The 25,635-nt window shown below is 49.0% G+C and overlaps 1 protein-coding gene and 1 long non-coding RNA gene across 2 annotated transcripts in view; both read left to right on the forward strand.

The window, feature by feature from the left end:
• The window catches only part of LOC144783411 (uncharacterized), a 31,475-nt gene extending 29,373 nt beyond the window's left edge, over nucleotides 1-2,102 (forward strand). The window contains exon 3 of the long non-coding RNA XR_013601432.1: nucleotides 2,022-2,102. This is a non-coding gene — a long non-coding RNA (uncharacterized LOC144783411). The remainder of the gene's footprint in view (nucleotides 1-2,021) is intronic.
• Nucleotides 2,103-3,402: 1,300 nt separating this feature from the next.
• LOC144783413 (uncharacterized) overlaps nucleotides 3,403-25,635 on the forward strand; it is a 54,626-nt gene continuing 32,393 nt past the window's right edge. Inside the window, exon 1 of the mRNA XM_078662401.1 lies at nucleotides 3,403-3,412. Within this exon, the coding sequence (XP_078518527.1) occupies nucleotides 3,403-3,412 (10 nt within the window). The remainder of the gene's footprint in view (nucleotides 3,413-25,635) is intronic.

Genomic DNA, 25,635 nt, shown 5'->3' on the forward strand with positions numbered 1-25,635 from the left:
GAATGGTCGAGCCCTGTTCGGCACCTCGCCAGAGTTGGTGATCGAATCGGATGCCAGTCAATGGGGTTGGGGAGCCTGGTGCGGCTCCGTCTCGACGGGGGGTCGGTGGTCTGCCTAGGAGCTTTCCCTGCACATCAACTGCCTGGAACTCCTGGCAGGATCATTTGCGATCAGGTGCTTCTCTCCCCTTCAATCCCAGTGCTGTATTCTTCTCCGCATGGACAGACAACGTGTCAGCAGTCCGTTACATCAACAAGCTGGGCGGCACTCACTCGAAGCTTCTGGCGGAGATTGCCAAGGATTTTTGGCACTTTTGTCTGCAGCAGAAGATCACAGTTATTGCAGAATATCTCCCCGGCCGCGACAATTAAGTTGCGGATTGGCACTCCAGACACATGAAAGATTTCAGCGATTGGAGGCTACATCCCCGCGCATTTCGCGCTCTTCTCCGGATTTGGGGTCCGTGTCAAATAGATCTCTTCGCCTCTCGTCTCAATTCTCAGCTCCCACTGTCCTTCAGTTGGAGGCCGGATCCGGAAGCCCTAGCCATGGATGCCTTTCTTCAGCCGTGGCCATCGACTCTGTGTTATGCCTTTCCCCCTTTCATGATGATACCCAGGGTTCTTGCTTACACAAAGCGGTATCAGTCGGAGTTAATCTTGATTGCTCCTCTGTGGCCGGCTGAGGCGTGGTTCCCGGTTCTCCTGGAGATGAGTTGTGCAGTGCCGCTCCTTCTTCCCCAGAAGTGGAATCTCCTGTTAGATCCTCTTCAGAATCCGCATCCCCTGATTCTGTCAGGCTCTCTCCTTCTGCTAGCGTGGCGGATTACGGGGAACGCTGGTCGGTCCCAGGCCTTTCTGCGGACGCTTCCAAATTCATTAGTGACGCCTGGTCTTCCAGCACCCACAAACGCTACAGGGGATCCTGGGAGCGTTGGTGTGACTGGTGTGTTCAACGGCAAGTTGATCCGCGGATGTCTCTGTGATGTTGAATTTTTTGGCCTCCCTGGCTTCGTCTGGTTTGGCCTATCGCACGGTGAACAATTTTCGTTCTGCCATTTCCGCGGGCCATCTCCCGGTGGATGGTAAACCTGTGGGTGAACACCCTCTAGTTTCTAAGTTGCTCAAGGGTATTCGCCTGGCGAATCCTCCGCGTCCTAAATAAGTCTCTTTATGGGACGTGTCGGTCGTACTCCGTTTTCTGGAGGCCTGGCCTATCAATTCCTTACTGTCACGTAAGCAACTGTCAGCCAAATTAACCATGTTGTTGTGCCTGATCTCCTGCAAGCGGGTGTCTGATGTCCGTGCCTTAGATTTAGCCGGTCGTAGTTTTACGCCGGAAGGCGTCACTTTTCAGCTCACTAGGCGTACCAAGACAAATACTGCGGTAGTTACTTACCCTTCCTTTCCTGCTCGTCCCAATCTTTGTGTCGTTCAATGCCTCAAGGATTACGAAGTAAGTACTGCTTCTTTACGTTCCGACATGCAAGGTCAATTATTGATTGCATTGCAAAAGCCTTTTCAACCCGTTGCCCCGGCTACTCTGGCTAGATGGGTACGTTGGCTCATGGCGGAAGCTGGTATTGATGTTTCTGTGTTTGGGGCGCATTCAGCTCGAGGGGCTATGGCTTCTAAGGCTTTCTCAATGGGGGTCACTTTGTTTGACTTATGAAGGCCGCTGATTGGTCTTCTGATTCTGTTTTCAAAACGTTTTACTTTAAACCTATTGCTAATGTTGCTTCTGTAGTGGTGGATCAGCTTTAAACAAGCATAATCGGAGCCTCCTGTCCTGACATAGAATTAAAAATTTGCAAACATACGTGACAAGAATTTTCAATTCTATTAAGGACAAGGAGGCGAGGATTATCCCACCCGTTGTTGTATGCATTTCTTCTTGCTGTACAATTGTCCAATATATGATCATTGTGAACTTTATGCAAATATACTGTTTTTTCTACCCCCCCTTCTTTCTGAGCTCAATTTTGCATGGTATGTGTATTACTGCTCTATGTCTCTTTTCAGGATCTGATCCCAAATGAAGCTGTTTTGGTGATGCCTGGATCTTCTGGCATGCTCTCTCCGGGATTGTGGCTCCTGTATTCTTCGCTTGTTGTGTTCTGGATTTTCCTTGACCGTCCTGGATTGGATATGGTTTTTTCTTTCCTTACTTGACTTTCCATGTTGGATTTTCTGGTTACCTGAACTGTTTCCTCACCAAAGAAAGAGGAAGTGAGACACTCTACATGGCCTTTTATATGGCAGACTCTATGGTTGTTACCCAAGTGTTCATGGGTATTGTGGTTTTTATTTACTTTATTGGCTGCCGGGCATTTCTAATAAAGAAATGAGATAGCATAATCCTCGCCTCTTTGTCCTTAATAGAATTGAAAATTCTTGTCAAGTATGTTTGCAAATTTTGAATTATCTTGTTGGGGATATTGATTCTGAAGTTATTCTTCAGTTGAATTGTGATATGTTTTTGCCAACTTTGCAAAATACGACCCAGTTTTAGAACCCTTAGACCCTTTGGCTAAAAGAACTGGCTGTGCCAGCTTACCAACACACAGGGAATCTGGTAGGCTATAACCCACAGGCCATCTACGAATTGCAGGAGCATGGTGCATTCTGGGGAGCAGTCAGTCCTGTAAGATTATTTGTTGCATTAGTACGTTCCAAAACATCCTTGTCCATGAATGGACATACCTAAGAGATCCACACTATTTATGTATTTCAAAGACTTTATAGAAACTAATGTCCTAGTCTAGTGCAGATAATGTGTATAGATATAACTCCGAAAATAAACACAATAGTGGCAATGAAAACAGTTAATTAGCATATAAAATTTTGAAAGAATTATAACATTGTGATTGTATGTCAGTAAATCATTGCATCAAATAATGTAACCAGTGTTTGTAAACAAGCCCTTCTTTTAGCCCCCAGTTAAGCAGTCTTACCACCAAATGTACATGTTTGAGTGTTTCAGGTGGCCTCTTCTTTGCATGCCTTAGTTATGGCATTGTCAAGTAAGCTCCCCATCTATGAGAAGTCAGTGGCCTTCCCTGGGGATATTTTCAGGTCCACTTGCATGATCTCTCAGGAAGCTGAAGATTCCTTTCTTCCTAATGCATATCTATCCCAGGGTTAAACACACTTATGAAACGTATGGGCTTTGTGATACATTATGTAAACCGCATAGTAATTCTGTTGCACCTTCAGTAAATTCTATGACAGAATATAAATCAAATTTAGAAATATGAATAATTGAACATCAACATACAACAATGCAAATGTTTTACGTTGTACATATTCAATCAATACTTAAAGCAGCACATGTTTATAAATGAAAAATTTGCACTCAGTTATTCAAATATATTGGGGAGTTGCTAGAGAGCCGGCGTGCAAGATGGTTGCATGTATGTGAGGCTCCAGCAGTTTGGGGGCCCCTATCCATCCATGTTCATCGAATACCTGCTTAAAGCCTAGGATGTCATGATTCACTGAACTTTCAGAATTGGTGTTCTTTCCCTGAGCCCAGCTCAACGGGGAGGCGGAAAGTGAGTATGGCGGCGGCTGAGCCCTTGTCGGTCCCCTAAAGCGGTAATAGAGACACAAGCTGAGATCTGCGGTGCTGCTGGACCTACCTGCAAACTGCCCTGTAGCTGTGGTGTTGAGACACTGTAATACTACTACTGCCAGGGAGGGGGCCTGGGGATCTACTCTTGGCGATCCGGGGGCCACTGCGTCCTGAACACAGCTGTGGATAATTGAAAGCCGTGGATCCCCGGACTTGCCTGCGGCATGTCGCCTGACGGACCTCACCTGTGTGGGCTGCAGAGGTGAGACTGGGCGATGATACTTCATGGGCACAGATCTCTCTGCTCCCCTTTCCAGCCAAGGTCGTCCAAAAGGCCATCAGTGCCCAACTTTCCGAGTTCATCGAAGTGAAGCCACATCCTGGACCTCTCCAGATCCAGATTCCAAAGCAATCACAGTACTGAGATGGACGTCCTCACTGCCACAGACAGCATCTGCACCCTCCTCGACCAAGGTGAAACTGCAGCCCTCATCCTCCTGGACCACACGGCCGCCTTTGACACAGTCTCCCACCGCACCCTATAAAAACGACTCTATGACGCCGGCATCCGTGAAAAATACCTGGAATTGATCCGCTACTTCCTCACTTGTCGAACACAGAGTCAGGCTACCACCGTTCCACTCTGAACCCACAGAGATCAGCTGCAGAGTGCCTCAGGGCTCCTCCCTGAGCCCCACTCTCTTCAACATCTACATGGCCCCGCTTGCAGCCATCGTCAGGAACCATGAACTCAACATTGTCTCCTACGTGGATGATACCCAGCTGATCCTGTCCCTCACTAATGAACCCACAGTCACTAAGAACATACACGACGGGATGAAAGCTGTCGCCACCAGGATGAAGGACAGCTGCCTCAAGCTAAACTCAGAGATGACCGAAGTCATCATCCTGGACTCCACTGGCTGGGATGACTCCTGGTGGCCTGCAGATCTTAGAACCCCCCATGCCCACACCCACAGACCATGCACAAAATCTCAGCGTCATCTTCAATCAATCAATCAAGACATTTATAGAGCGCACTACTCACCCGTAGGGTCTCAAGGCGCTGGGAGGGGGGGGGGTGCCGTTACTGCTCGAACAGCCAGGTCTTGAGCTTCTTCCTGAAGGAGAGGTGGTCTTGGGTCATGCGCAGGTCGGACGGGAGTGAGTTCCAGGTCTTGGCAGCCAGGTAGGAGAAGGACCTTCCTCCTGTTGTCGCTCTTCGGATGCGGGGGACGGCGGCGAGGGCGTGGCTGGTTGATCTGAGGAGGCGCGTGGGAGTGTAGAATTTGATCCGGTTGTTGAGGTAGCTCGGGCCTTGGTCGTGTAGGGCTTTGTGCGCGTGGGTGAGGAGGCGGAAGGTGATTCTCTTGTTGACCGGGAGCCAGTGCAGGTCTCTCAAGTGTCCGGAGATGTGGCTGTGTCGGGGGATGTCGAGGATGAGTCTTGCTGAGGCGTTCTGGATCCGCTGGAGTCTTTTCTGGAGCTTGGCGGTGGTTCCGGCGTAGAGGGCGTTGCCGTAGTCCAGTCGGCTGGTGACGAGGGCCTGGGTGACCGTCTTCCTCGTCTCGGTGGGGATCCACCGGAAGATCTTCCGTAGCATGCGCAGGATGTTGAAGCATGACGAGGAGACGGCGTTGACTTGTCTGGTCATGGAGAGGGAGGAGTCCAGGATGAAGCCCAGGTTGCGTGCGTGGTCCGTCGGTTTAGGTGCGGTGCCCAGGGCGGGGGGCCACCAGGAGTCGTCCCAGGCGGAGGGCGAGGATCCCAGGATGAGGACCTCCGTCTTGTCTGAGTTCAGTTTCAGGCGGCTGGTCGACATCCATTCGGCTACCTCTCTCATCCCTTCGTGCAGGTTGGCTCTGGCGGCGTCGGGGTCGTTGGTCAGGGAGAGGATCAGCTGGGTGTCATCGGCGTAGGAGATGATGTTCAGGTTGTGTTGGCGTGCGATGGTCGCGAGGGGGCTCATGTAGACGTTGAAGAGGGTTGGGCTCAGCGAGGATCCTTGGGGTACGCCGCAGATGACTTCGGTGGCCTCTGACTTGTACGGTGGTAGACGGACTCTCTGTGTTCTGCCGTCGAGGAAGGAGGTGATCCATTCCAGTGCCTTGTCCTGGATTCCGATGTTGCCGAGGCGCTGTACTAGGGTGCGGTGGCAGACAGTGTCGAAGGCCGCGGAGAGGTCCAGGAGGATGAGGGCCGCTGTTTCTCCGTTGTCCATCAGAGTTCGTATGTCATCGGTGGCAGCGATGAGGGCGGTCTCGGTGCTGTGGTTCGCTCGGAAGCCAGACTGTGAGGGGTCGAGGGATCCATTCGTTTCGAGGAAGGCGGCCAGTTGTTTGTTTGATCTTGGATCCTAACTCCCCTTGAAGCACCAGATGAACTCCATCTCATCATCCTGCTGCCTCACGCCACACCTGCTCCGAAAGATCTTTAAGTGGATCCCTACCGAGTCTAGAATGACGGTCACCCATGCACTCACCAGCAGCAGATTTGACTATGGCAATGCACTCTATGCCCGTATCACCCAGAAACTCCTCAAGAAACTGCAAAGCATCCGGGAACGCCGCTGACAGTCTCATCCTCAATATCACCCGCAGCAGCCACATCACCAGCCACCTAAGTGACCTCCACTGGCTCCAAGTCAACAAAAGAAACGCCTGCAAGCTCCTCACACATGCCTACAAAGCCCTACACAACGCTAGACCTGCATACTTCAACCCCCGCCTCGTATTCCACGCACCCACCAGAGACCTCTGCTCCGCCCAACTGGCCCTAGCCGCCATCCCCCAAGACCACTGTTGGACTTGGCCCTTTTTGGCAGGTTCACCCATGAACTTTTTTTGCCTTAAGCTCTGACATGGTTTTGGTGGTTTTAGGCCTCTGGGCACTTCAGCACTGTGGCCCAGTGTAAAGTGCGTGTGCGCTCTGAGTTTGTGTGGTGAGATTGGCTTGCCCTCCCATAGGAATGTATGAGGGATATGTGTTTCTATGGTAATTCCTGGTATGAGAGGAGTGCAGGGTCGCGTTTAGTATGTATGAACTCGTGAGGATAAATGCTGCACAATGGTGTGCGCAGATTTATAGTGACTGGTGGAGAAATGCCACTTTTAGAAGTTGGCATTTCTGTGTGCTGTGTGTCTGCCTGTCTGATGTGAATTGCATGTCTGGCTTGTGATTGACAGGAGCTGAGAGATGTGGGTGAGTCCAGGAGAGAGGGTAAGTCAGCCCAGTGGTGAATAGAGAGATCTGCATCTAGATGGGAGGGAGGAGTTGCATCTGGGACTTGAATAGGACTGTGCCCAGGCTGTACAATGCATGGTCCGCCCCCTGTGGTGTGTCTGATCATTGAGCCCCCACCTGATAAAGGGGAGAGTTGCTGGGCAAAACAGAGTGCTTTAAATCCCCCCTAAACCAGTTCGGACTGGTATCCCCAAGCCCTGTGCTGTCTCACAAAGGGAAATCCATACTAATATTATAAAGCGAGAGCCCAAACCTTTGAGGCGGGTAATCTCAGTAACCACAGCAGCAATCACAACACCCAATACAGCGTTGGAAAGGGCAGTTGCAGCAGAAGGACATAGGCTATGCAGACGGCCACCATATATATATTTTTTTATGCAGAGTTTTATATAGCGCAAACTTGACCCGAACTGAATCAGGTATCAGAGAGCTTTACATAGCACCAGTTACGTTACATGAGGACACACATTCATTTTTGTTAGGCACGGGGAGATTAAGTGATTTGCCCAGAATCATAGGATATTTGGCGTAGTTTACCAAGACTCGAACCCAGATCCCCAGGTCCGAGGTTGAGCGCCTTAGCCGTTAGGCCAACTCCTCTATACATTTAAAAGGTAAAAGAACCGTGCCAGCAAAGTAGTCCCTTGTGGGTGTGCCTGCGTTGTGCTGTGGGCGTGGGCTGGGGGCGTGAATAACGCTGGGGGTGTGTGGTACGGCCATCACATCGTGGGCTGTGGGCGTGTGCTGGGGGCGTGACAAACCCTGGGGCCGTGACAAACGCTGGGGGTGTGTGTCCGCCCTTCATGCCATGTGAGTCGTACATACAAGCGCCAATTACGTTGCTGCGCAGCATCAAGGGGCACGCTGGGGGCGTGACACGCTGGGGGCGTGAGAAACGCTGGGGGCGTGTGTCCGGCCTTCATGCCATGTGAACGCAATTGAGCCGCATCAAGGGGCACGCTGGGGGCATGAGAAACGCTGGGGGCGTGTGCTACGTTCCGCCCTTCATGCCATGTGGGTCGTACATTAATCAGAAGATCGTCTGCTGTGGCCGTGTGCTGGGGGCGTGACAAACGCGTTCACCTGGAGGCCTGGTAAGTAACGTTACTGGAGCCTTTCCTGCGCGCTGTTACTGAACTCTCTCATTCAACGAAATTACACGCGCCTGCTACCATCAACCAGGGCTGCATCTGGGCCTCAAGCAGGGGAACACGCAAATAAGCGTGTATGCAGGGACAATTACTGCAGCCTCTCCTACTCGCTGTCACTCAACTCTCTCATTAAACGGATTTACCCGCGGCTGATAACTCTCTCATTCAACGACATTACACGCGCCTGCTAACATCAACCAGGGCTGTAGCCGGGCTCAGGCGGCGGATCACTACACCAATTACACGCGCCTGCTAACATCAACCAGGGCTGCAGTTGGGCCTTCTCCGTCCCTATTCTAATGAAACAAAAAATGTTGTCTACCGTGAGATTTTAAAATAAATTGCCCTTGCCAAATACACACATTACACACATTCTATTTCATACCCGGACAACGTTGGGATGGGCTGCTAGTGTTAGTATAAATATAGGGGCTGTGACCCCATGAAAATGTTCAGTTCTGGAGTGCTGTTCCTGCCGGGGCATGCTGCTGCTGGGGCCCAGGGGGGGCTACCAGGAGGGCTTGCCTCCCTGGGCCCTGCATTACCCTTTTCATCTTTGAGGACATTTTTGCTGGGACTTTCTTTGTTTCCAGGACCTTTTGCTGTCCTCGGCGTCCTCTTAGAGCTCTTGGGGCTCCAGCCGGGATAGCTATGAAACACAGGATTATTCCCTCATATCTGCAAGTGGACACTGCTGCAGATTTTCCCACTAACCAAAAGGAGAAACACTTGATTGTTCCCTCATATTTGCAAGCTGAGATGGCTGCAGATCTAACCAAGTAATCAGGAGAGCTTGCACAAGCCCGCCATTCCTTTTTCTACAGTGGAGTTTCCCCCTTTCTTCCCATCAAGTGCTCTTCCCAGTCCTGATGAAGACCCCACTGCAAGGCTAATATTTTGTCCTGCCCTGAGGGGTCAAAACGTCGACAACATTCAAACACAAACTCTTGCGACACTGCATATAAATAACTTCCGGTCCATCAGAGTTATGTGTACTACTGGGAACATTTGACCAACCACAGGCGGAAACGTCTACACCAAACCATGTTGATGTATATATGTCACGGATACCTTTTCTTGTCCCCTACCCACACGTGACCACTCAGGACCCATCCCTTCCCTCCCACACCAAGAGCACTGTATGATATCGCAGAATTGACACATGAGCAACGTTGTTGCCTCTATCTGTAAAATGCTTTGAATGTAATCGCATCAGATACTCTATCCTACTATAAAACAATTGAAGTGGACACGTGCCACCACAAATTTGTTTGGTGTTTTGCTACTATTATTTATTTTTCACAAAAAACAATTGCTTACTGCCATGACCACACTGTTTTATACTGTACTTATTGACCCAGGTCAGGTAGTATATATGGGTTACCCCCTTTATATCCAATACAGCAAGTAGTGGCCAGCTGCAACATTTAGGTCTGTGCAAATTGCGCACCCTTGACTTCCACTGCACAGGCAGCCGCCCTGACATCATGGACATAGGACATTTGAGCCCCTTTTGAGATGGCCAGTTGGCCAGGGGGACTGGGAGGTTTGTAGGGCGCCAGGCCTTAATGTGATTTATGCATACTATGGTCCTTATTAGGAGACTATGTGCTAAATGTGATTTATGTGGTGCTAGGAAATTTGATTCATGTAGTATGATGTACGTATCCTGTTTTATACCTCTCAATGTGGTTTTTATGATTATGAGGTGGCTTGTTTATGCTAGTGAGATTATGTTTCACTGAGATTATTCCCTAATGTGAGTTATGTTTAGGAGGTTAGGGCCTACAATATTAGACTGTTGAGATTATGGCGCCTAATGTGATACTGTGCAAAATGTGGTTTATGTTACAGGCTGATGCTGAGTACAGTGGTTACCAGTAATTACTGGTTGTGTTCTATGTTTATGATAAATTCTACATTTACTAAGTTCACTTTGTGATGGTTCGGACAGTGGTCCAGTTGGCCCTGTCAGGTGTATATAATCCCTTGTAAATATGACCTAGTGCCAGGTGTCACGATGTATATTATGTGATTACTATTCTAATGTGTTATGAGTATACAAAGGCTATTTTTGATATAACCTTGTGTGGAGTTCCTTTTGTAGTGGGCCTGGGATGTTGTTGCTGTGTGCATGCACAAATGCTTTACACATGGCCTCTGGGGGTAAGCCAGACTGCTCGTGCCAAGCTACCAAGGGGTTGAGCAGGGGTTATCTTTGGCATGTAACTACTTCGCCCTGACTAGAGTGGTGGTGTCTGCCTGGGTTTGGCGCAAGCCTTAGCCAACCAGAAATCCCATTTGTAACAACCACGGTCCGGGCAAGATCCTTTTCCTACCTCACAGAAAAGACCTGGAATACCCTGCCTCTCCACCGAAGACATTAACTGTCACTGCCCCAATTCAGGAAGGACCTCAAGAATAGGCTCTTCGACTGAACCACAGTGCCTGCAGCAGATCAGCATTCCCCTCCCCCACCCCCGGCCTCCCAGCGCTTTGAGACCCTTACGGGTGAGTAGTTGTGCTTTATAAGTCACTTGATTGATTGATATCCTCACCTGTGTGGCGGCACGCCTTGGAGAAGACCAAGAGAGGTGTCAGCACCAACTGGAGCTCTGGGTGGGCCTGTAGCCTGGTGGAGCGAGTTGAGCTGACCATAAAACAGCCCGTGAGCCGGAAAGCAGTCGGTCTGCAGTGGAGGGACTGGCAAATTACAGAAGGAGCCTAACTTGCTGAGGCACTGCTCCATTAGTCAGTGAACATTTTTTTTGGCTTGCACAGTTCCCTGGGACAGCAAGTACATGAGAGCGGCAGCGGGGGGTGTGGCATTGGTGGTGTGCAGCGAGACTCCAGGAGCCAACGCCATATTTTCTCACATCTTCAGCGCTACACTCTACCCGCTAGCGACACAGTTAACTTTGCAGTGGACCTAGGAAAGGCGCGGCACCGCCAAGTGGGTTGTGCGGAGACATGGCCTAGGGCAATACACCTGACCGGGTGCTGGACAGCGGGTCTGGAGAAGGCCTGGCTGGGACCGGTGACATGCTGTCCCGCCACTATGTTCTACCCACCTGTGTCCATCCCACAATGTGAAGCCCCGTGGCGGCATGCACCTACATAGAGTAAAATTATGAGGTGTGCTACTGACAATACATAGTGGAACACCGAGCCAGTGCAATATAGCTACTGGATAGCAAGGCTGACCTGTGTATTGCTTCTATACCGCCCAATGCCTGCCTACACTTAAGAACACCAATGGCGCAAACAGCATATCTAAAGTGACAAGAGGATACGCTATTTTCCTCCCAACCACTCCGCACAACACAGATTTGACCTCTGCAACTAAACCTCACCCATTATGCTCAGTAAGCGAATGTAACCCCCAGGTGAAAACTGTGCAGTGCCTGAGACTTGTGTGATTAGTGCTTGCTGGTCAACACGCATGGCTTGTGCCCTCCACACGGATCTGCACAGACCCTCCCACTGGACCGTGGAAGTGTGGCTGGAATCTACGGTACTGGGAACTTCTGACTGCTGAGGAACTGCAGTTAAATAGGGAACTCAACAGCTCTTGCTGCTGCCAGTGAGACCCATTGGGATTAAGGACATCTCCAAACGTTGTCACCTACTCACTTTTGAGATACTTTCTTTGTTCAAACGTATATTCCAGATTTCGACAGATTAATTTACTATTCTCAACATCTGCAGCCTTTAATAGGTTCTTGGCAAAGGGTAAAATGGGTGTCAGCTACTCAGAAACAGAAAATATGCAGAGTCTTTCCTTTAATGACCATAAACTTTATTCGGCCTGATTTTCTGCACTTGATTTCTCTACTTTTAGAAATAAATTGTCAGTTCATTTATCTGTAGACTACATAATATTTACAGTCCATTTCCTTGAAGAAAATTGTGCGGCAAGAATTCTCCTGGACATTCCCCGCCGAACCTCAGTCAGAGCCCGACTGAGAGACCTCCACTGGCTCCCTGTAAAATCCAGAATCGAGTTCAAGAGCATGTGCATCGCGCACCGCTCCTACTGGGGAACAGGCCCCGTTATCAACTCCCCCCTGGTGGAAGCCTACCTACCTTCTCGTCCACTCAGATCCGCGACCTCCCACCTCGCCTCAGTACCACGCATCAGGAAGGCCAGAAGTGGAGGCCGCATGCTCTCTTATAACTAAGCCAAAATGTGGAACTCCCTTCCCCTCCACATTAGATCTGACCCTAACCATCTCGCTTTCCGCAAACTATTAAAAACCTGGCTTTTCAGTAAAACTTCAATTTAACTCTTCACTCAGCCTCTTCCCCCAAACCCTCCGGCACAACTCATTCTTTTTCTATAGCGCTGGGACGCCCCTGGGTAGCCATCGCGCTTTACAAATCCCCATTCGATTCCATTCCAAGAAACATGACAACTTAATTTTCTTCTACAGCCAGGCACATTATATATATATGCCCTCTCTGTTTGTGTTACTCTACTGCCTCCCTTTGTGCCCTGCTCTCCTTTGTCTGTGTTGATTAGAAGGGTATTTTTGGGTTAAGCACAAATTCGTAGATATATTACAGCACCAGTGAATTGGGGTGTATATGTCTTTTTATTTTCCTCAACATAACATGTATCTACGCCGCCTAACCCCCTGTCCCTTGTGCCCTTTGTCTAAGCACTCCATCTACCCATTTTGGGGAAAGATCCACTATTCATACTCTGGAGTCTCAGTTACCCCTCTGAGAAAGTCCACAGCGTCAAGGGAGCCACTCACAGTTGAGGTTATGGTATGGCCCCCCCTTGCCAAAGCACTCCCTCTCCCCTTGTTGGGGAAGGATCCAATATTCATATTCTGGCGTCTCAGTTACCCCTCTGAGAGAGTCCACAGCATCAAGGGAGCCACTCACAGTTGAGGTTATGGTATGGCCGCCCTTGCCAACGCACTCCCTCTCCCCTTGTTGGGGAAGGACCCAGTAGTTTGGCCTTGGAGTCTCAGAGACCCCTCTGAGAGAGCCTAGTGCGTCAAGGGAACCTCATGTGACGGAGATGTGGGAATGATTCCACTTCCCCTGGGATCACAGCTTACCGGATTTAGGATGCAGCTTTTACTCGTCCTCCGGTTTGTGCCCCCATCACCATCCCCTCCTCTTTCATACTCTGTCTCTTTCCCTCCCCCACCTCTTTCCCTCCTTCATTCTTTGTCTACTTCTCCTGCTCCTACCCGCTCTCCCCTGTATCTCCCCCATGCCTGCTCTTTCCCTTACGTATATGTCCTTATTTTTTTTCTCGACCTAACCTCTAACTATGTAACTATGCTCTGAAACTGTGTAATCTTGTAATGATATAACCTGCAACTATGGTCTGATACTCATGTAAAGCGCTCTGATACCTTCGGGTCTAGCCAGCGCTATATAAAACCTTTCAAATAAATAAACAAAATAAATACCAGAATTGGGAAAGCAGACGGATGGCAGACTAAACTGCAATTCGACTCCCGGAAATCTGCTCGCACTGGGACAGATTATCCAGGACACAAAGCTCCCAAGGAGGGACCGGAAGACACAGAAGATGTGAAATCTCTGCCCATTGCAATGCAACAAAGCATTACCTCACTTGTGAGCAAAGTGGACAGCAGGGGTACCAGAATGGACGCCATCACACACAAACTTGAAAGACAAACCATCCAGATTACGGAAGCAGATTATTGAATATCCGAGTTGGAGGCTGCTGCAACAACCCGGGGTGAACAAATGCTCAACATGGAAAAAGTACTTCACTGAATCTCAGCTAAAAATGAAGACCTAGAAGCCAGGTCTAGGAGGAATAACTTATGTATAGTCTGAATCTCCCCAGACTACCAGTGCAGCTCGAATGAAAGAGTTTGTGGAACACTTACATAATACTATATTTGGAGCAGAGGCATTCTCAAAATTACTCATCGTTGAACGGGCTCTTAGAGCATTGATGGCAAGACCGCCTTCTGGAACTGCCCCCCAACCAATCATTGCTAGACTAATAAACTACCGAGACCGAGACACAACTCTACAACTGGTGTGAGACAAGAGTAATCTACAATTTGAAGGAAATGCAATTACTATATACCCAGGCTTCATGATGGCAGTTCAAGAAGCATGACGTAAAACACAGCCATTAAACAAAAACTATGACTGGCCAACATTCCTTATGCCATGCTCTATTTGGCTAGGCTCCATGTCTCTCACATGGGCAAAGAGCACATCTTCACCAACCCGCAGCAGAAAGGAGAATTTTCGAAGAGGCAGGGAGCACGCGGCTCACCAAGAGATCTGGTGACAACCAGACCCTCATTTCCTCTATGGGAACAGGACTAGCATGATGTACCTACACAAGATTGTCAACCGAGAAGAATGCTCAGCAAATGCTACTTGAATCACCAGACTGATGATGAATGAACAAGATGCCGATAGCTAAGAGCTCTACTTACTATATGAATGATTAACATTAATACTTTAAAAAGGCACACTATCAATCAATCAATCAATCAATCATGCCATTTGTATAGCGCACTACTCACCCGGGAGGGTCTCAAGGCGCTTGGGGGGAGGGGTATGCTACTGCTCGAACAGCCAGGTCTTGAGTTGTTTCCTGAAGGCGAGATGGTCCTGGGTCAGCCGAAGGTGGATGGGGAGGGAGTTCCAAGTCTTGGCAGCCAGGTAAGAGAAGGATCTTCCTCCGGCGGTGGCTCTTCGGATGCGTGGTACGGCTGCGAGGGCGAGGCTGGTGGACCGTAGCTGGCGGGTGGGCGTGTAGAAGGTCAGGCGGTCGTTGAGGTACTTGGGGCCCAGGTCGTGGAGAGACTTGTGTGCGTGGGTGAGGAGCCGGAACGTGATCCTTTTGTTGACGGGGAGCCAGTGCAGGTTCCTCAGGTGGCTGGAGATGTGGCTGCGTAGGGGGACATCCAGGATGAGTCGGGTGGAGGCGTTCTGGATGCGCTGGAGTCTTTTCTGTAGCTTGGCTGTGGTTCCGGCGTAGAGGGCGTTTCCGTAGTCCAGTCGGCTGGTGACGAGTGCCTGGGTGACAGTCTTCCTGGTCTCGGTCGGGATCCAGCGGAAGATCTTGCGAAGCATACGCAGGGTGTTGAAGCACGATGAGGAGACGGCGTTGACTTGTCTGATCATCGAGAGGGAGGGGTCCAGGATGAAGCCCAGGTTGCGTGCGTGGTCGGTTGGCTTGGGTGCGGTGCCCAGGGCTGGGGGCCACCAGGAGTCGTCCCAGGCGGAGGGCGAAGATCCCAGGATGAGGACTTCCGTCTTGTCCGAGTTCAGTTTCAGGCGGCTGTCCTTCATCCACTCGGCGATGTCTTTCATCCCTTCGTGTAGGCAGGTTCTGGCGGTGTCGGGGTCTCTGGTGAGGGAGAGGATCAGCTGGGTGTCGTCGGCGTAAGAGATGATGTTGAGGTTGTGCTGGCGTGCGATGGCTGCGAGAGGTAGATGTTGAAGAGGGTGGGGCTGAGTGAAGATCCTTGCGGGACGCCGCAGATGACTTCGGTGGCCTCGGAGCGAAACGGGGGGAGGCGGACTCTTTGTGTTCTTCCGGCGAGGAACGAGATGATCCACTCCAGTGCCTTCTCTTGGATACCGATGTTGCTGAGGCGCTGGACTAAGGTGCGGTGGCAGACCGTGTCGAACGCAGCGGAGAGGTCCAGGAGGATGAGGGCCACTGTTTCCCCCTTGTCGAGCAGGGTCCGGATGTCGTCGGTGGCTGCGATGAGGGCGGTCTCGGTGCTGTGGTTGGCTCTGAAGCCGGACTGCGAGGGGTAGAGGGATCCGTTCGTCTCAAGGGAGGTGGTCAGCTGTCTGTTGACGATCTTCTCGATGCTATTAAGTCTAAGCTATAGACACACCAATGCTAGTGACTGAGCAGACAACTAGAGCACACAATGCTTTAACCCTCCAAATAACCTCGCCTACACGAGGGGTTTTTGTGAGGGTTTCTGGGTGATTCCCTCGACAGGTTACCCCTAATTTCGAAATTCTGGTATTTCTTTTATTCATTGAAGCCGGATGGGATTGTCATTCGTGGTGGGATTGGGCCGTCGGTGAGGGAGGTGGGATGGATGGGGACTGTTTTATGTATTCACTTGTGCATGTTCACCTATACAATTACTTAGAGAATTAATGAGTCACCACAATATTGCTGATATTGTCCAGCCTCGCTGATGAAACACTGCACTATTACAGATGACTGACACGAGCGTTAGGAGAGAAGAACACAGACACTCTAAAATAAACTGCATCACTTGGAATGTGCGAGGGTTGGGAGGCCCATGAAACCGAAGATATATTGACAAATCTAGATGGCACAACATACATATAGCCCTATTACAAGAGACACACATTGCGGACCTCACGCACAATACTTACACTGAGAGATATGCATCCTACAGGCCATTTGCTACATATTCCTTGTACTCACGTGGCACTGTGTCGCTGGTGTGGAGTGGCATGCGATACGTGGCACATGGCTCCTATAGTGATCCCCAGTGACGCTACACACTGATGGGGGGTCAATTAGCCTCCTTCCCCCTCACTATTGGCAATTGCTATGATCCGAATGTGGACAATCCTTCATTTTATGACAAACTATGTGGATCGATTGTAGATGTCGGGTCAACATATGTGTTGTGGGTGAGGATTTTAATTTTGCCATTGATGCTGGTCTGGACAGGATGTGCGACCCCTATTCGTCTCATGGAGGGTCGACCAGACATGTCCTGGGGGGGATCATTGAGGAGGGAAGGCTGATTGATGCATTGCGACGGAAGCATCCGATAACTAGGGAAGGCACCTACTACTCGGGGGTGTACATTCCAGTTGGTTCAGGTTGGACTACTGTTGATTGCCTCAGGTAATCCAGATGTTGCCAGAAAGATTAGAATAGCCCGAACTGAATTTCACTGTGGAGCTTGAATGCCTCTTTCGCAGCAAATATGATGGAGCAAGGACATATGGGGCCCGATTCACAGAACTAACTTAAGACAAAATCCTAAACTTACTACTGTTGGTATTCACAGAAGTTAGGATTTTGTCTTAAGTTTGTCTTAAGACAGACTTAAGAGAGACTTAAGACAGACTTAAGTTAGGATTTTGACAAAATCCTAACTTTTGTGAATACCAAAAGTAGTAACTTTAGGATTTTGTCTCAAGTTAGTTCTGTGAATCGGGCCCATTGAGAGGGAGAACGTCCACGGTGCGCACTAACATCAACAGTGCTCAAATCTCATTTTGCCAACACTATTCTGGAGATAACAAAGGAAGGAAATGCCCCAGTACAAGACATACCAGATATATTGGAAGTATTTGCTACCCTGTATGGCACGCTCTATAGCTCTTCACTACGGGCAAAGTGGATGTTGACGTCTATCTGGAAGATGCGCCATTGGGGTGGCGGGGCGACACACAAAGGGAACTTCTATTGGCTGACATAGAAGAGGATTAGATTAAAGAAGCTATAATGCTGCTACAATCGGGCTAGGCTACTGGTCCTGACTGCCTCCCTGCCGACATATATAAAACTTATATAGGCATACTTACTCCACTGCTGAAATAAGTATACTATGGAGCTAGGCAGGAGGGAGAACATCCACCCTCTTTGAGAGAGGCCATGATTATTGCTTTAGTTAAATAGACAAAAATATCACACTCTGCAACTGATCTCGCCCACTGTTGCTCATTACTCACGATGCAAAAATACTGACTAAGATACTAGCGCAGAAGCTGAGCCTCCTGATCATGTCACTAGTCCTGCCTGACCAATCATGTTTCATACCTGGGCGATCCACGTCGCAATAATGACAATGTAGCTCCCTTGCAAATTTCTTCAGTGTCTGCGGCGATCAGCAGATCGTCGACATACTGAATCAGAGTTGAACCATCTGGTAGAATAATCGTGTCCAGTTGTGTTTTCAGGGCCTGACTGAATATTGATGGGCTTTCGCAGTAGCCTTGAGGAGCGCACTTGAAGCGGAAGCTTCGTCCTCCTAAATTGAATCCGAAAATATCTCTACTCTCCTCAGCGATCGGGATGCTGAAGAAAGCGTTCTTCAGGTCAATCACCGAGAACCAATTTGCTGAAGCTGGAACCATTGTCAATAAAGCAGTAATGTTGGGGACGACTGGAAACTGTGGGATAACTACCTTGTTCACTTCTCTGAGGTCGATCACGAACCTGTATACAGGCGGTTGTGAAAGATCAGTGCGTTTTAAGACGGGCAAAACCAGACTGTTACAAACATTTCCTGTCGTTTCTTCGATGACGTCTTTATCAATCAGGTCATAAACGATCGTCAGCAACGCTTTTTCGCATTCGCTGGATATTTTGTATTGGGGAATACGTGGCAATCTAACGTTGGCTTTCAATGTTATGACATACGGTGCTATCTCTAAACGACCCACATCATTAGAACCATTAGCCCAAAGTATATCAGGGAGTGATGACAATTCAGTTGGAATATTTTCCTTAGACAAATACATGGGAGAAATGACCTTCTTACCTAGAGTAAGTCGTACTCCCGAGGGAGAACAGTACAAAGTCGCTTATAGCCTCTTTAGCAAATCCAAACCTAACAAATTTTCACCACAACCTGTTGTAAGAATGAGGGGTGCTTCTAATTCGCATCGTCCAACAGAAAGCGATATAGGACTAGAGATCGGGTTTCTAACAGGGGCGCCAGAGAAACCTACTGAGACATTCATTTCGCCAGACAAAGGTGCGCCAGGAAGTTTCGAGTGCATAATAGAACTTTTTGTAGCACCAGTATCCAGCAGAAATGGCTCTGACACACCTGAGGCAATCACCTCGACATAAGGTCCATTCTGATCTACTGGAAGTGAAACAACTCCCTCTCTTTGTCCATGGCTGTCCTAGCAATCATTACCCTCATTTTCGTGTTCGGTGTAATAGTCGTCAGTATAGTACTGAGCTGATTTAGACGACGCATTATTCTGTTGGTCAAAGCTGTTCATGGACTTCGGAGGCGGAAAAGAAATTGTATTCTGAGTGAAATGTCCACGGCCTCTACCTCGAGGGGCATGCTGAACACCTCTTCCCCTTACACCTGACGAACCGTTTAAACGTCGCGCAAGAGCCGGACAATTACCTTTGAAATGACCCTCTTCCTTGCAATACGCACATTGATTCGGGCCATATGTAGGACGCTGATGGGAAAACTCTTTACCTCGTGCGTTTCTCGAATACTGCTGTTGTGGTTGATAATTGGGCTGACTAGCCGTGCGAGGCGGATAGGCCTGCTGGAGGAGAACCTTAGTTTTCAAATCTTTCGTCTTTTTGTCTGCCTTGTCTAGCTCGTCTTTGTGCCTATTCTCATAGTACTGGGCTGTAGCTAGAATCTGTGCTGATGTAGAGACAGCCCAAGCACTCTCCGAATCTTTCAGTTTATTACATAGTTCAGGAAGCATATTATGTACGAACTTATCTACAAACAATCTTTGGCCACCCTCGGTAGCCATATCTTGACCACTATGATCGGTGAAAGTTTCCTCAAATCTCGTGAAAAAGTCAGACACATTCTCATCTTTCTTTTGCTTACACGTGGATAGCTTGTCCCAGTTTACGCGTACTTCAGGCATTATTGTTTTCATGTACGCTATAATCCTACCGGGAAGTTCAGCTATTAATGGCTCAGGTTTAAAACCACCGACTTGTCTAGTATCTGTAGTCGCAATGTTTGCCCACGAGTCACCTAGTTCTTGATCGTGATCCGTATGATGGATTTTGCTCCATAAAGGATGTGGAACAACGTTCCCAAATAACATGTCTACATCCGCTAAATTCATTATACATGAGCTTGCAGTTTGCGATAATTCCTTATAATACCCAGTCGGGTTTTTACGAGGGTCAGGTAGTGACTGCTTGAGTGCTAATACTTCCGATCTTTTCCAGGGGACATGTACCCATACACGCTGGAAATGAGGCAGAACTGGCGGTACTGCATTCGCATCACCTTCCCTCCAAACTGGAGGAACTTCTCTCATGGGGTATTGTCTCGCTCTTTTCCTACTAGACGTACCATATACAGATGATGACCCAGAATTACCACCCGTACTTCTATATGATAATAATATCCCAACTGCTTTTTCGACATCGGGACCTATGATCATACCTTCCCCAAATTTAAATCGTACATTACACAATTCTCGAGCGTTGCTCTCTTGACCATTATCTTCCAAATCCTCACACAGAAAAACACACATCTGTTCGAAAACATATCTTTGCGTCGGCTCATCCCATTGACGGAAGACGTTCATGACAGACTCTACATCATATTTCGCTGTATCCAGAGCCCAATTCCGTGCTAACTTATTCAGTGATTCCCTCTCTTGATAATCAGGCATTTGGCTTCGTAACTGTCTTTGTCCCGTATTAGGGGTCGTTCTAGGCGACCGAAAAAGTGGTGAAGGAATGTTAGTAACAATGCTGGCCGTTTTATGCCAGACGGAAGGCGAAAGCGGAGGAATAACTGGTGGCAGAACAGAGTCACGCAAAGTAGAAACAGAAGCATTCGTAGAACGAGTATCAGAGAAAATAGAAGGTGTGCTAGGCGAAGTTGTAGGAGGAACAGTAGGAGAAGTAGATGTGATTGGTGAGCCTTGAGGAGGCTGCACCAGAGAAATAGAAGCCAGCTGAAGAGCAGCTGGTGAGTGCTGTAAAGGAGCTGGCATAACAGCTACCAGAGGTGCAACTAAAGGTTGCGGAGGTGCTGTAGCATTTTGCGCATAGGGCGGTGGCGAACTTAGCAAATGTGCCATTAACGGATCTTTTTCACACTCTTTTACTGTCTCTTGTTGAAGAGATGGTAAAACAGGATAGCATTTATCTATTGCCATTTTACGTTGCCTGTGCAACTGCTCACTCATTTGATCTTCTTCATTGTCTTTAAATTTTATTGCAGCTTGCATTACTGAAATACCTCTTTCTCTCTTATTCTTCTTTTCTAATTTAATTTCCTTTTGTTTGGCCTCTTTACGCCATAAGCGGAAAGAGTCAAACATCGCCGGTCGGGCTTTCTTCTTGAACAATTTGACCTCTAGGTTATCTAGAATTACTGAGTCAAAACTACCATATTGGGGCCATTTTAAAACACTATCCTTACGGGTGTATTTTATCCACACTTCATTATATGTGATAGGACCTACGCCGTGCTTTATATAGAGCTCATATGTTGGAGTTCCAATCGGAGGAACCGGACAAGAATCCTCTAATCGGGAGTCCTTATTATAACCAAGACAAAACAAGTTTCCAAGTCTGCTAAAACCAGGCATCTTCGCTCACTAGTCTAGCTTCGAACTTCAAAGGATTATCTATTACGATATTTCTCGTAAAAACACGAGTCCTTCGGCTTTGGGGCTTGCAAGTACCAAATCAATTCGTATCTTAAGGATACCAAAAATTAAGAACACACTAAGGACTGGGAGACGCTCCACTTATACTTAACTGAAGTATTTGAAGATCGGTGATGTCGCTAGAAGACTCGTCTATTGTTTCGCTCTACCAAGGATTACTGGGTCCAAAACAAGGCGATAGTCAGGGCAGCAGTCCTTCGTAGCCGTCGGGACGCGGGGAACCTCGCTGCAAAGACCTTCGGAACCACGTCGACATACAGGGGTCGCTGAAGTGGCTGGCCGTCCTTCGGAATTTTCACACGAAGCTCCTCACGAACATCTGGCTTGGACCGTCGCCGCTTGATATCGCCCCGAGTTGGGCGCCAAATGAGGTGCCGGGTTTTTAGGAACCCGGTGGTGCCAGGGGATAACACCCGAAGACCTCTGAGTTCTCCCTTGTTCCGGACCACAGAAACACTGAGTCTTCTAGTCGCAGTCAGAGATCAAGTTTTATTGGTAGCTACCAAGTAACACGTGTCCTAGAAGCACGACAAACACGGGTCATGTATTCTCAGGAGACTGTTCGTGTTCGTTTTTACAGAACCAGCCTTCTCCTTAAATACAAAAAGAATAGCTGCAAGCAAGGATTCTTGAGTTTATGATATGGCTGTAAACATATTTCTACAATAATACAAAGAGCGAAGTCATGTAAGCAAGCCCACATTTTAGATGTCCAGTTCGTGATAGATTACCCAGTCAGACCCGGAACTCCCATCAGATATCGATGAAACACCAATAAAGGAAGGTACCACCCAGTCATAAAACTGGCCATAAACAAGGAGTATGGACAGGTGCATGTTTGTAGAAAGCATGGTCTGTATGTAGTGATTGGCTTGAGGAATGTTATGTGTCGATGTTATCGTATTCGGCCACTGGGCGAGGGGCTGCCCAGACAGGTTTGGCTAAAGGCAATGGAGTCAGTTGGGACAGGTCAGGGGGAAGTCAGGGAAGGTGGACGTGTCCTTTTAGATCAAGCTCGACCTTTAATTGACTTATCATGAGGGCAAGACATAAGATGGATGCAGTTTACAAAATGGAGTCCAAGGGGTCGGGACGGAAACTACGATTTAGGGGTGTTGGCAACCCTCGATTATGATGAAAATGCATAGGAATGATGTCCTAATCATTATCGGTTCGTTGACACCAAATTCGTCAAGGTACGTTGATATTTTGTGACACGGGTATTGGACGTCGATATCGGGATAACAACAGGGTCCAGATTTTCAGAACCACAGCTCCATGTCTCTCACATGGGCAAAGAGCACATCTTCACCAACCCGCAGCAGAAAGGAGAATTTTCGAAGAGGCAGGGAGCACGCGGCTCACCAAGAGATCTGGTGACAACCAGACCCTCATTTCCTCTATGGGAACAGGACTAGCATGATGTACCTACACAAGATTGTCAACCGAGAAGAATGCTCAGCAAATGCTACTTGAATCACCAGACTCTGATGATGAATGAACAAGATGCCGATAGCTAAGAGCTCTACTTACTATATGAATGATTAACATTAATACTTTAAAAGGAACACTATCAATCAATCATGCCATTTGTATAGCGCACTACTCACCCGGGAGGGTCTCAAGGCGCTTGGGGGGAGGGGTATGCTACTGCTCGAACAGCCAGGTCTTGAGTTGTTTCCTGAAGGCGAGATGGTCCTGGGTCAGCCGAAGGTGGATGGGGAGGGAGTTCCAAGTCTTGGCAGCCAGGTAAGAGAAGGATCTTCCTCCGGCGGTGGCTCTTCGGATGCGTGGTACGGCTGCGAGGGCGAGGCTGGTGGACCGTAGCTGGCGGGTGGGCGTGTAGAAGGTCAGGCGGTTGTTGAGGTACTTGGGGCCCAGGTCGTGGAGAGACTTGTGTGCGTGGGTGAGGAGCCGGAACGTGATCCTCTTGTCGACGGGGAGCCTCAGGTGGCTGGAGATGTGGCTGCGTAGGGGGACATCCAGGATGAGTCGGGTGGAGGCGTTCTGGATGCGCTGGAGTCTTTTCTGTAGCTTGGCTGTGGTTCCGGCGTAGAGGGCGTTTCCGTAGTCCAGTCGGCTGGTGACGAGTGCCTGGGTGACAGTCTTCCTGGTCTCGTCGGGATCCAGCGGAAGATCTTGCGAAGCATACGCAGGGTGTTGAAGCACGATGAGGAGACGGCGTTGACTTGTCTGGTCATCGAGAGGGAGGGGTCCAGGATGAAGCCCAGGTTGCGTGCGTGGTCGGTTGGCTTGGGTGCGGTGCCCAGGGCTGGGGGCCACCAGGAGTCGCCCCAGGCGGAGGGCGAAGATCCCAGGATGAGGACTTCCGTCTTGTCCGAGTTCAGTTTCAGGCGGCTGTCCTTCATCCACTCGGCGATGTCTTTCATCCCTTCGTGTAGGCAGGTTCTGGCGGTGTCGGGGTCTCTGGTGATGGAGAGGATCAGCTGGGTGTCGTCGGCGTAAGAGATGATGTTGAGGTTGTGCTGGCGTACGATGGCTGCGAGAGGTAGATGTTGAAGAGGGTGGGGCTGAGTGAAGATCCTTGCGGGACGCCACAGATGACTTCGGTGGCCTCGGAGCGAAACGGGGGAGGCGGACTCTTTGTGTTCTTCCGGCGAGGAACGAGATGATCCACTCCAGTGCCTTCTCTTGGATACCGATGTTGCTGAGGCGCTGGACTAGGGTGCGGTGGCAGACCGTGTCGAACGCAGCGGAGAGGTCCAGGAGGATGAGGGCCACTGTTTCCCCCTTGTCGAGCAGGGTCCGGATGTCGTCGGTGGCTGCGATGAGGGCGGTCTCGGTGCTGTGGTTGGCTCTGAAGCCGGACTGCGAGGGGTCGAGGGATCCGTTCGTCTCAAGGGAGGCGGTCAGCTGTCTGTTGACGATCTTCTCGATGCTATTAAGTCTAAGCTATAGACACACCAATGCTAGTGACTGAGCAGACAACTAGAGCACACAATGCTTTAACCCTCCAAATAACCTCGCCTACACGAGGGGGTTTTGTGAGGCTTTCTGGGTGATTCCCTCGACAGGTTACCCCTAATTTCGAAATTCTGGTATTTCTTTTATTCATTGAAGCCGGATGGGATTGTCATTCGTGGTGGGATTGGGCCGTCGGTGAGGGAGGTGGGATGGATGGGGACTGTTTTATGTATTCACTTGTGCATGTTCACCTATACAATTACTTAGAGAATTAATGAGTCACCACAATATTGCTGATATTGTCCAGCCTCGCTGATGAAACACTGCACTATTACAGATGACTGACACGAGCGTTAGGAGAGAAGAACACAGACACTCTAAAATAAACTGCATCACTTGGAATGTGCGAGGGTTGGGAGGCCCATGAAACCGAAGATATATTGACAAATCTAGATGGCACAACATACATATAGCCCTATTACAAGAGACACACATTGCGGACCTCACGCACAATACTTACACTGAGAGATATGCATCCTACAGGCCATTTGCTACATATTCCTTGTACTCACGTGGCACTGTGTCGCTGGTGTGGAGTGGCATGCGATACGTGGCACATGGCTCCTATAGTGATCCCCAGTGACGCTACACTGATGGGGGGGTCGATTAGCCTCCTTCCCCCTCACTATTGGCAATTGCTATGATCCGAATGTGGACAATCCTTCATTTTATGACAAACTATGTGGATCGATTGTAGATGTCGGGTCAACATATGTGTTGTGGGTGAGGATTTTAATTTTGCCATTGATGCTGATCTGGACAGGATGTGCGACCCCTATTCCTCTCATGGAGGGTCGACCAGACATGTCCTGGGGGGGATCATTGAGGAGGGAAGGCTGATTGATGCATTGCGACGGAAGCACCCGATAACTAGGGAAGGCACCTACTACTCGGGGGTGTACATTCCAGTTGGTTCAGGTTGGACTACTGTTGATTGCCTCAGGTAATCCAGATGTTGCCAGAAAGATTAGAATAGCCCGAACTGAATTTCACAGTGGAGCTTGAATGCCTCTTTCGCAGCAAATATGATGGAGCAAGGACATATGGGGCCCGATTCACAGAACTAACTTAAGACAAAATCCTAAACTTACTACTGTTGGTATTCACAGAAGTTAGGATTTTGTCTTAAGTTTGTCTTAAGACAGACTTAAGAGAGACTTAAGACAGACTTAAGTTAGGATTTTGACAAAATCCTAACTTTTGTGAATACCAAAAGTAGTAACTTTAGGATTTTGTCTCAAGTTAGTTCTGTGAATCGGGCCCATTGAGAGGGAGAACGTCCACGGTGCGCACGAAC

Source organism: Lissotriton helveticus, chromosome 9, assembly GCF_964261635.1.
Source record: "Lissotriton helveticus chromosome 9, aLisHel1.1, whole genome shotgun sequence".
Lineage (NCBI taxonomy): Eukaryota > Metazoa > Chordata > Amphibia > Caudata > Salamandridae > Lissotriton > Lissotriton helveticus.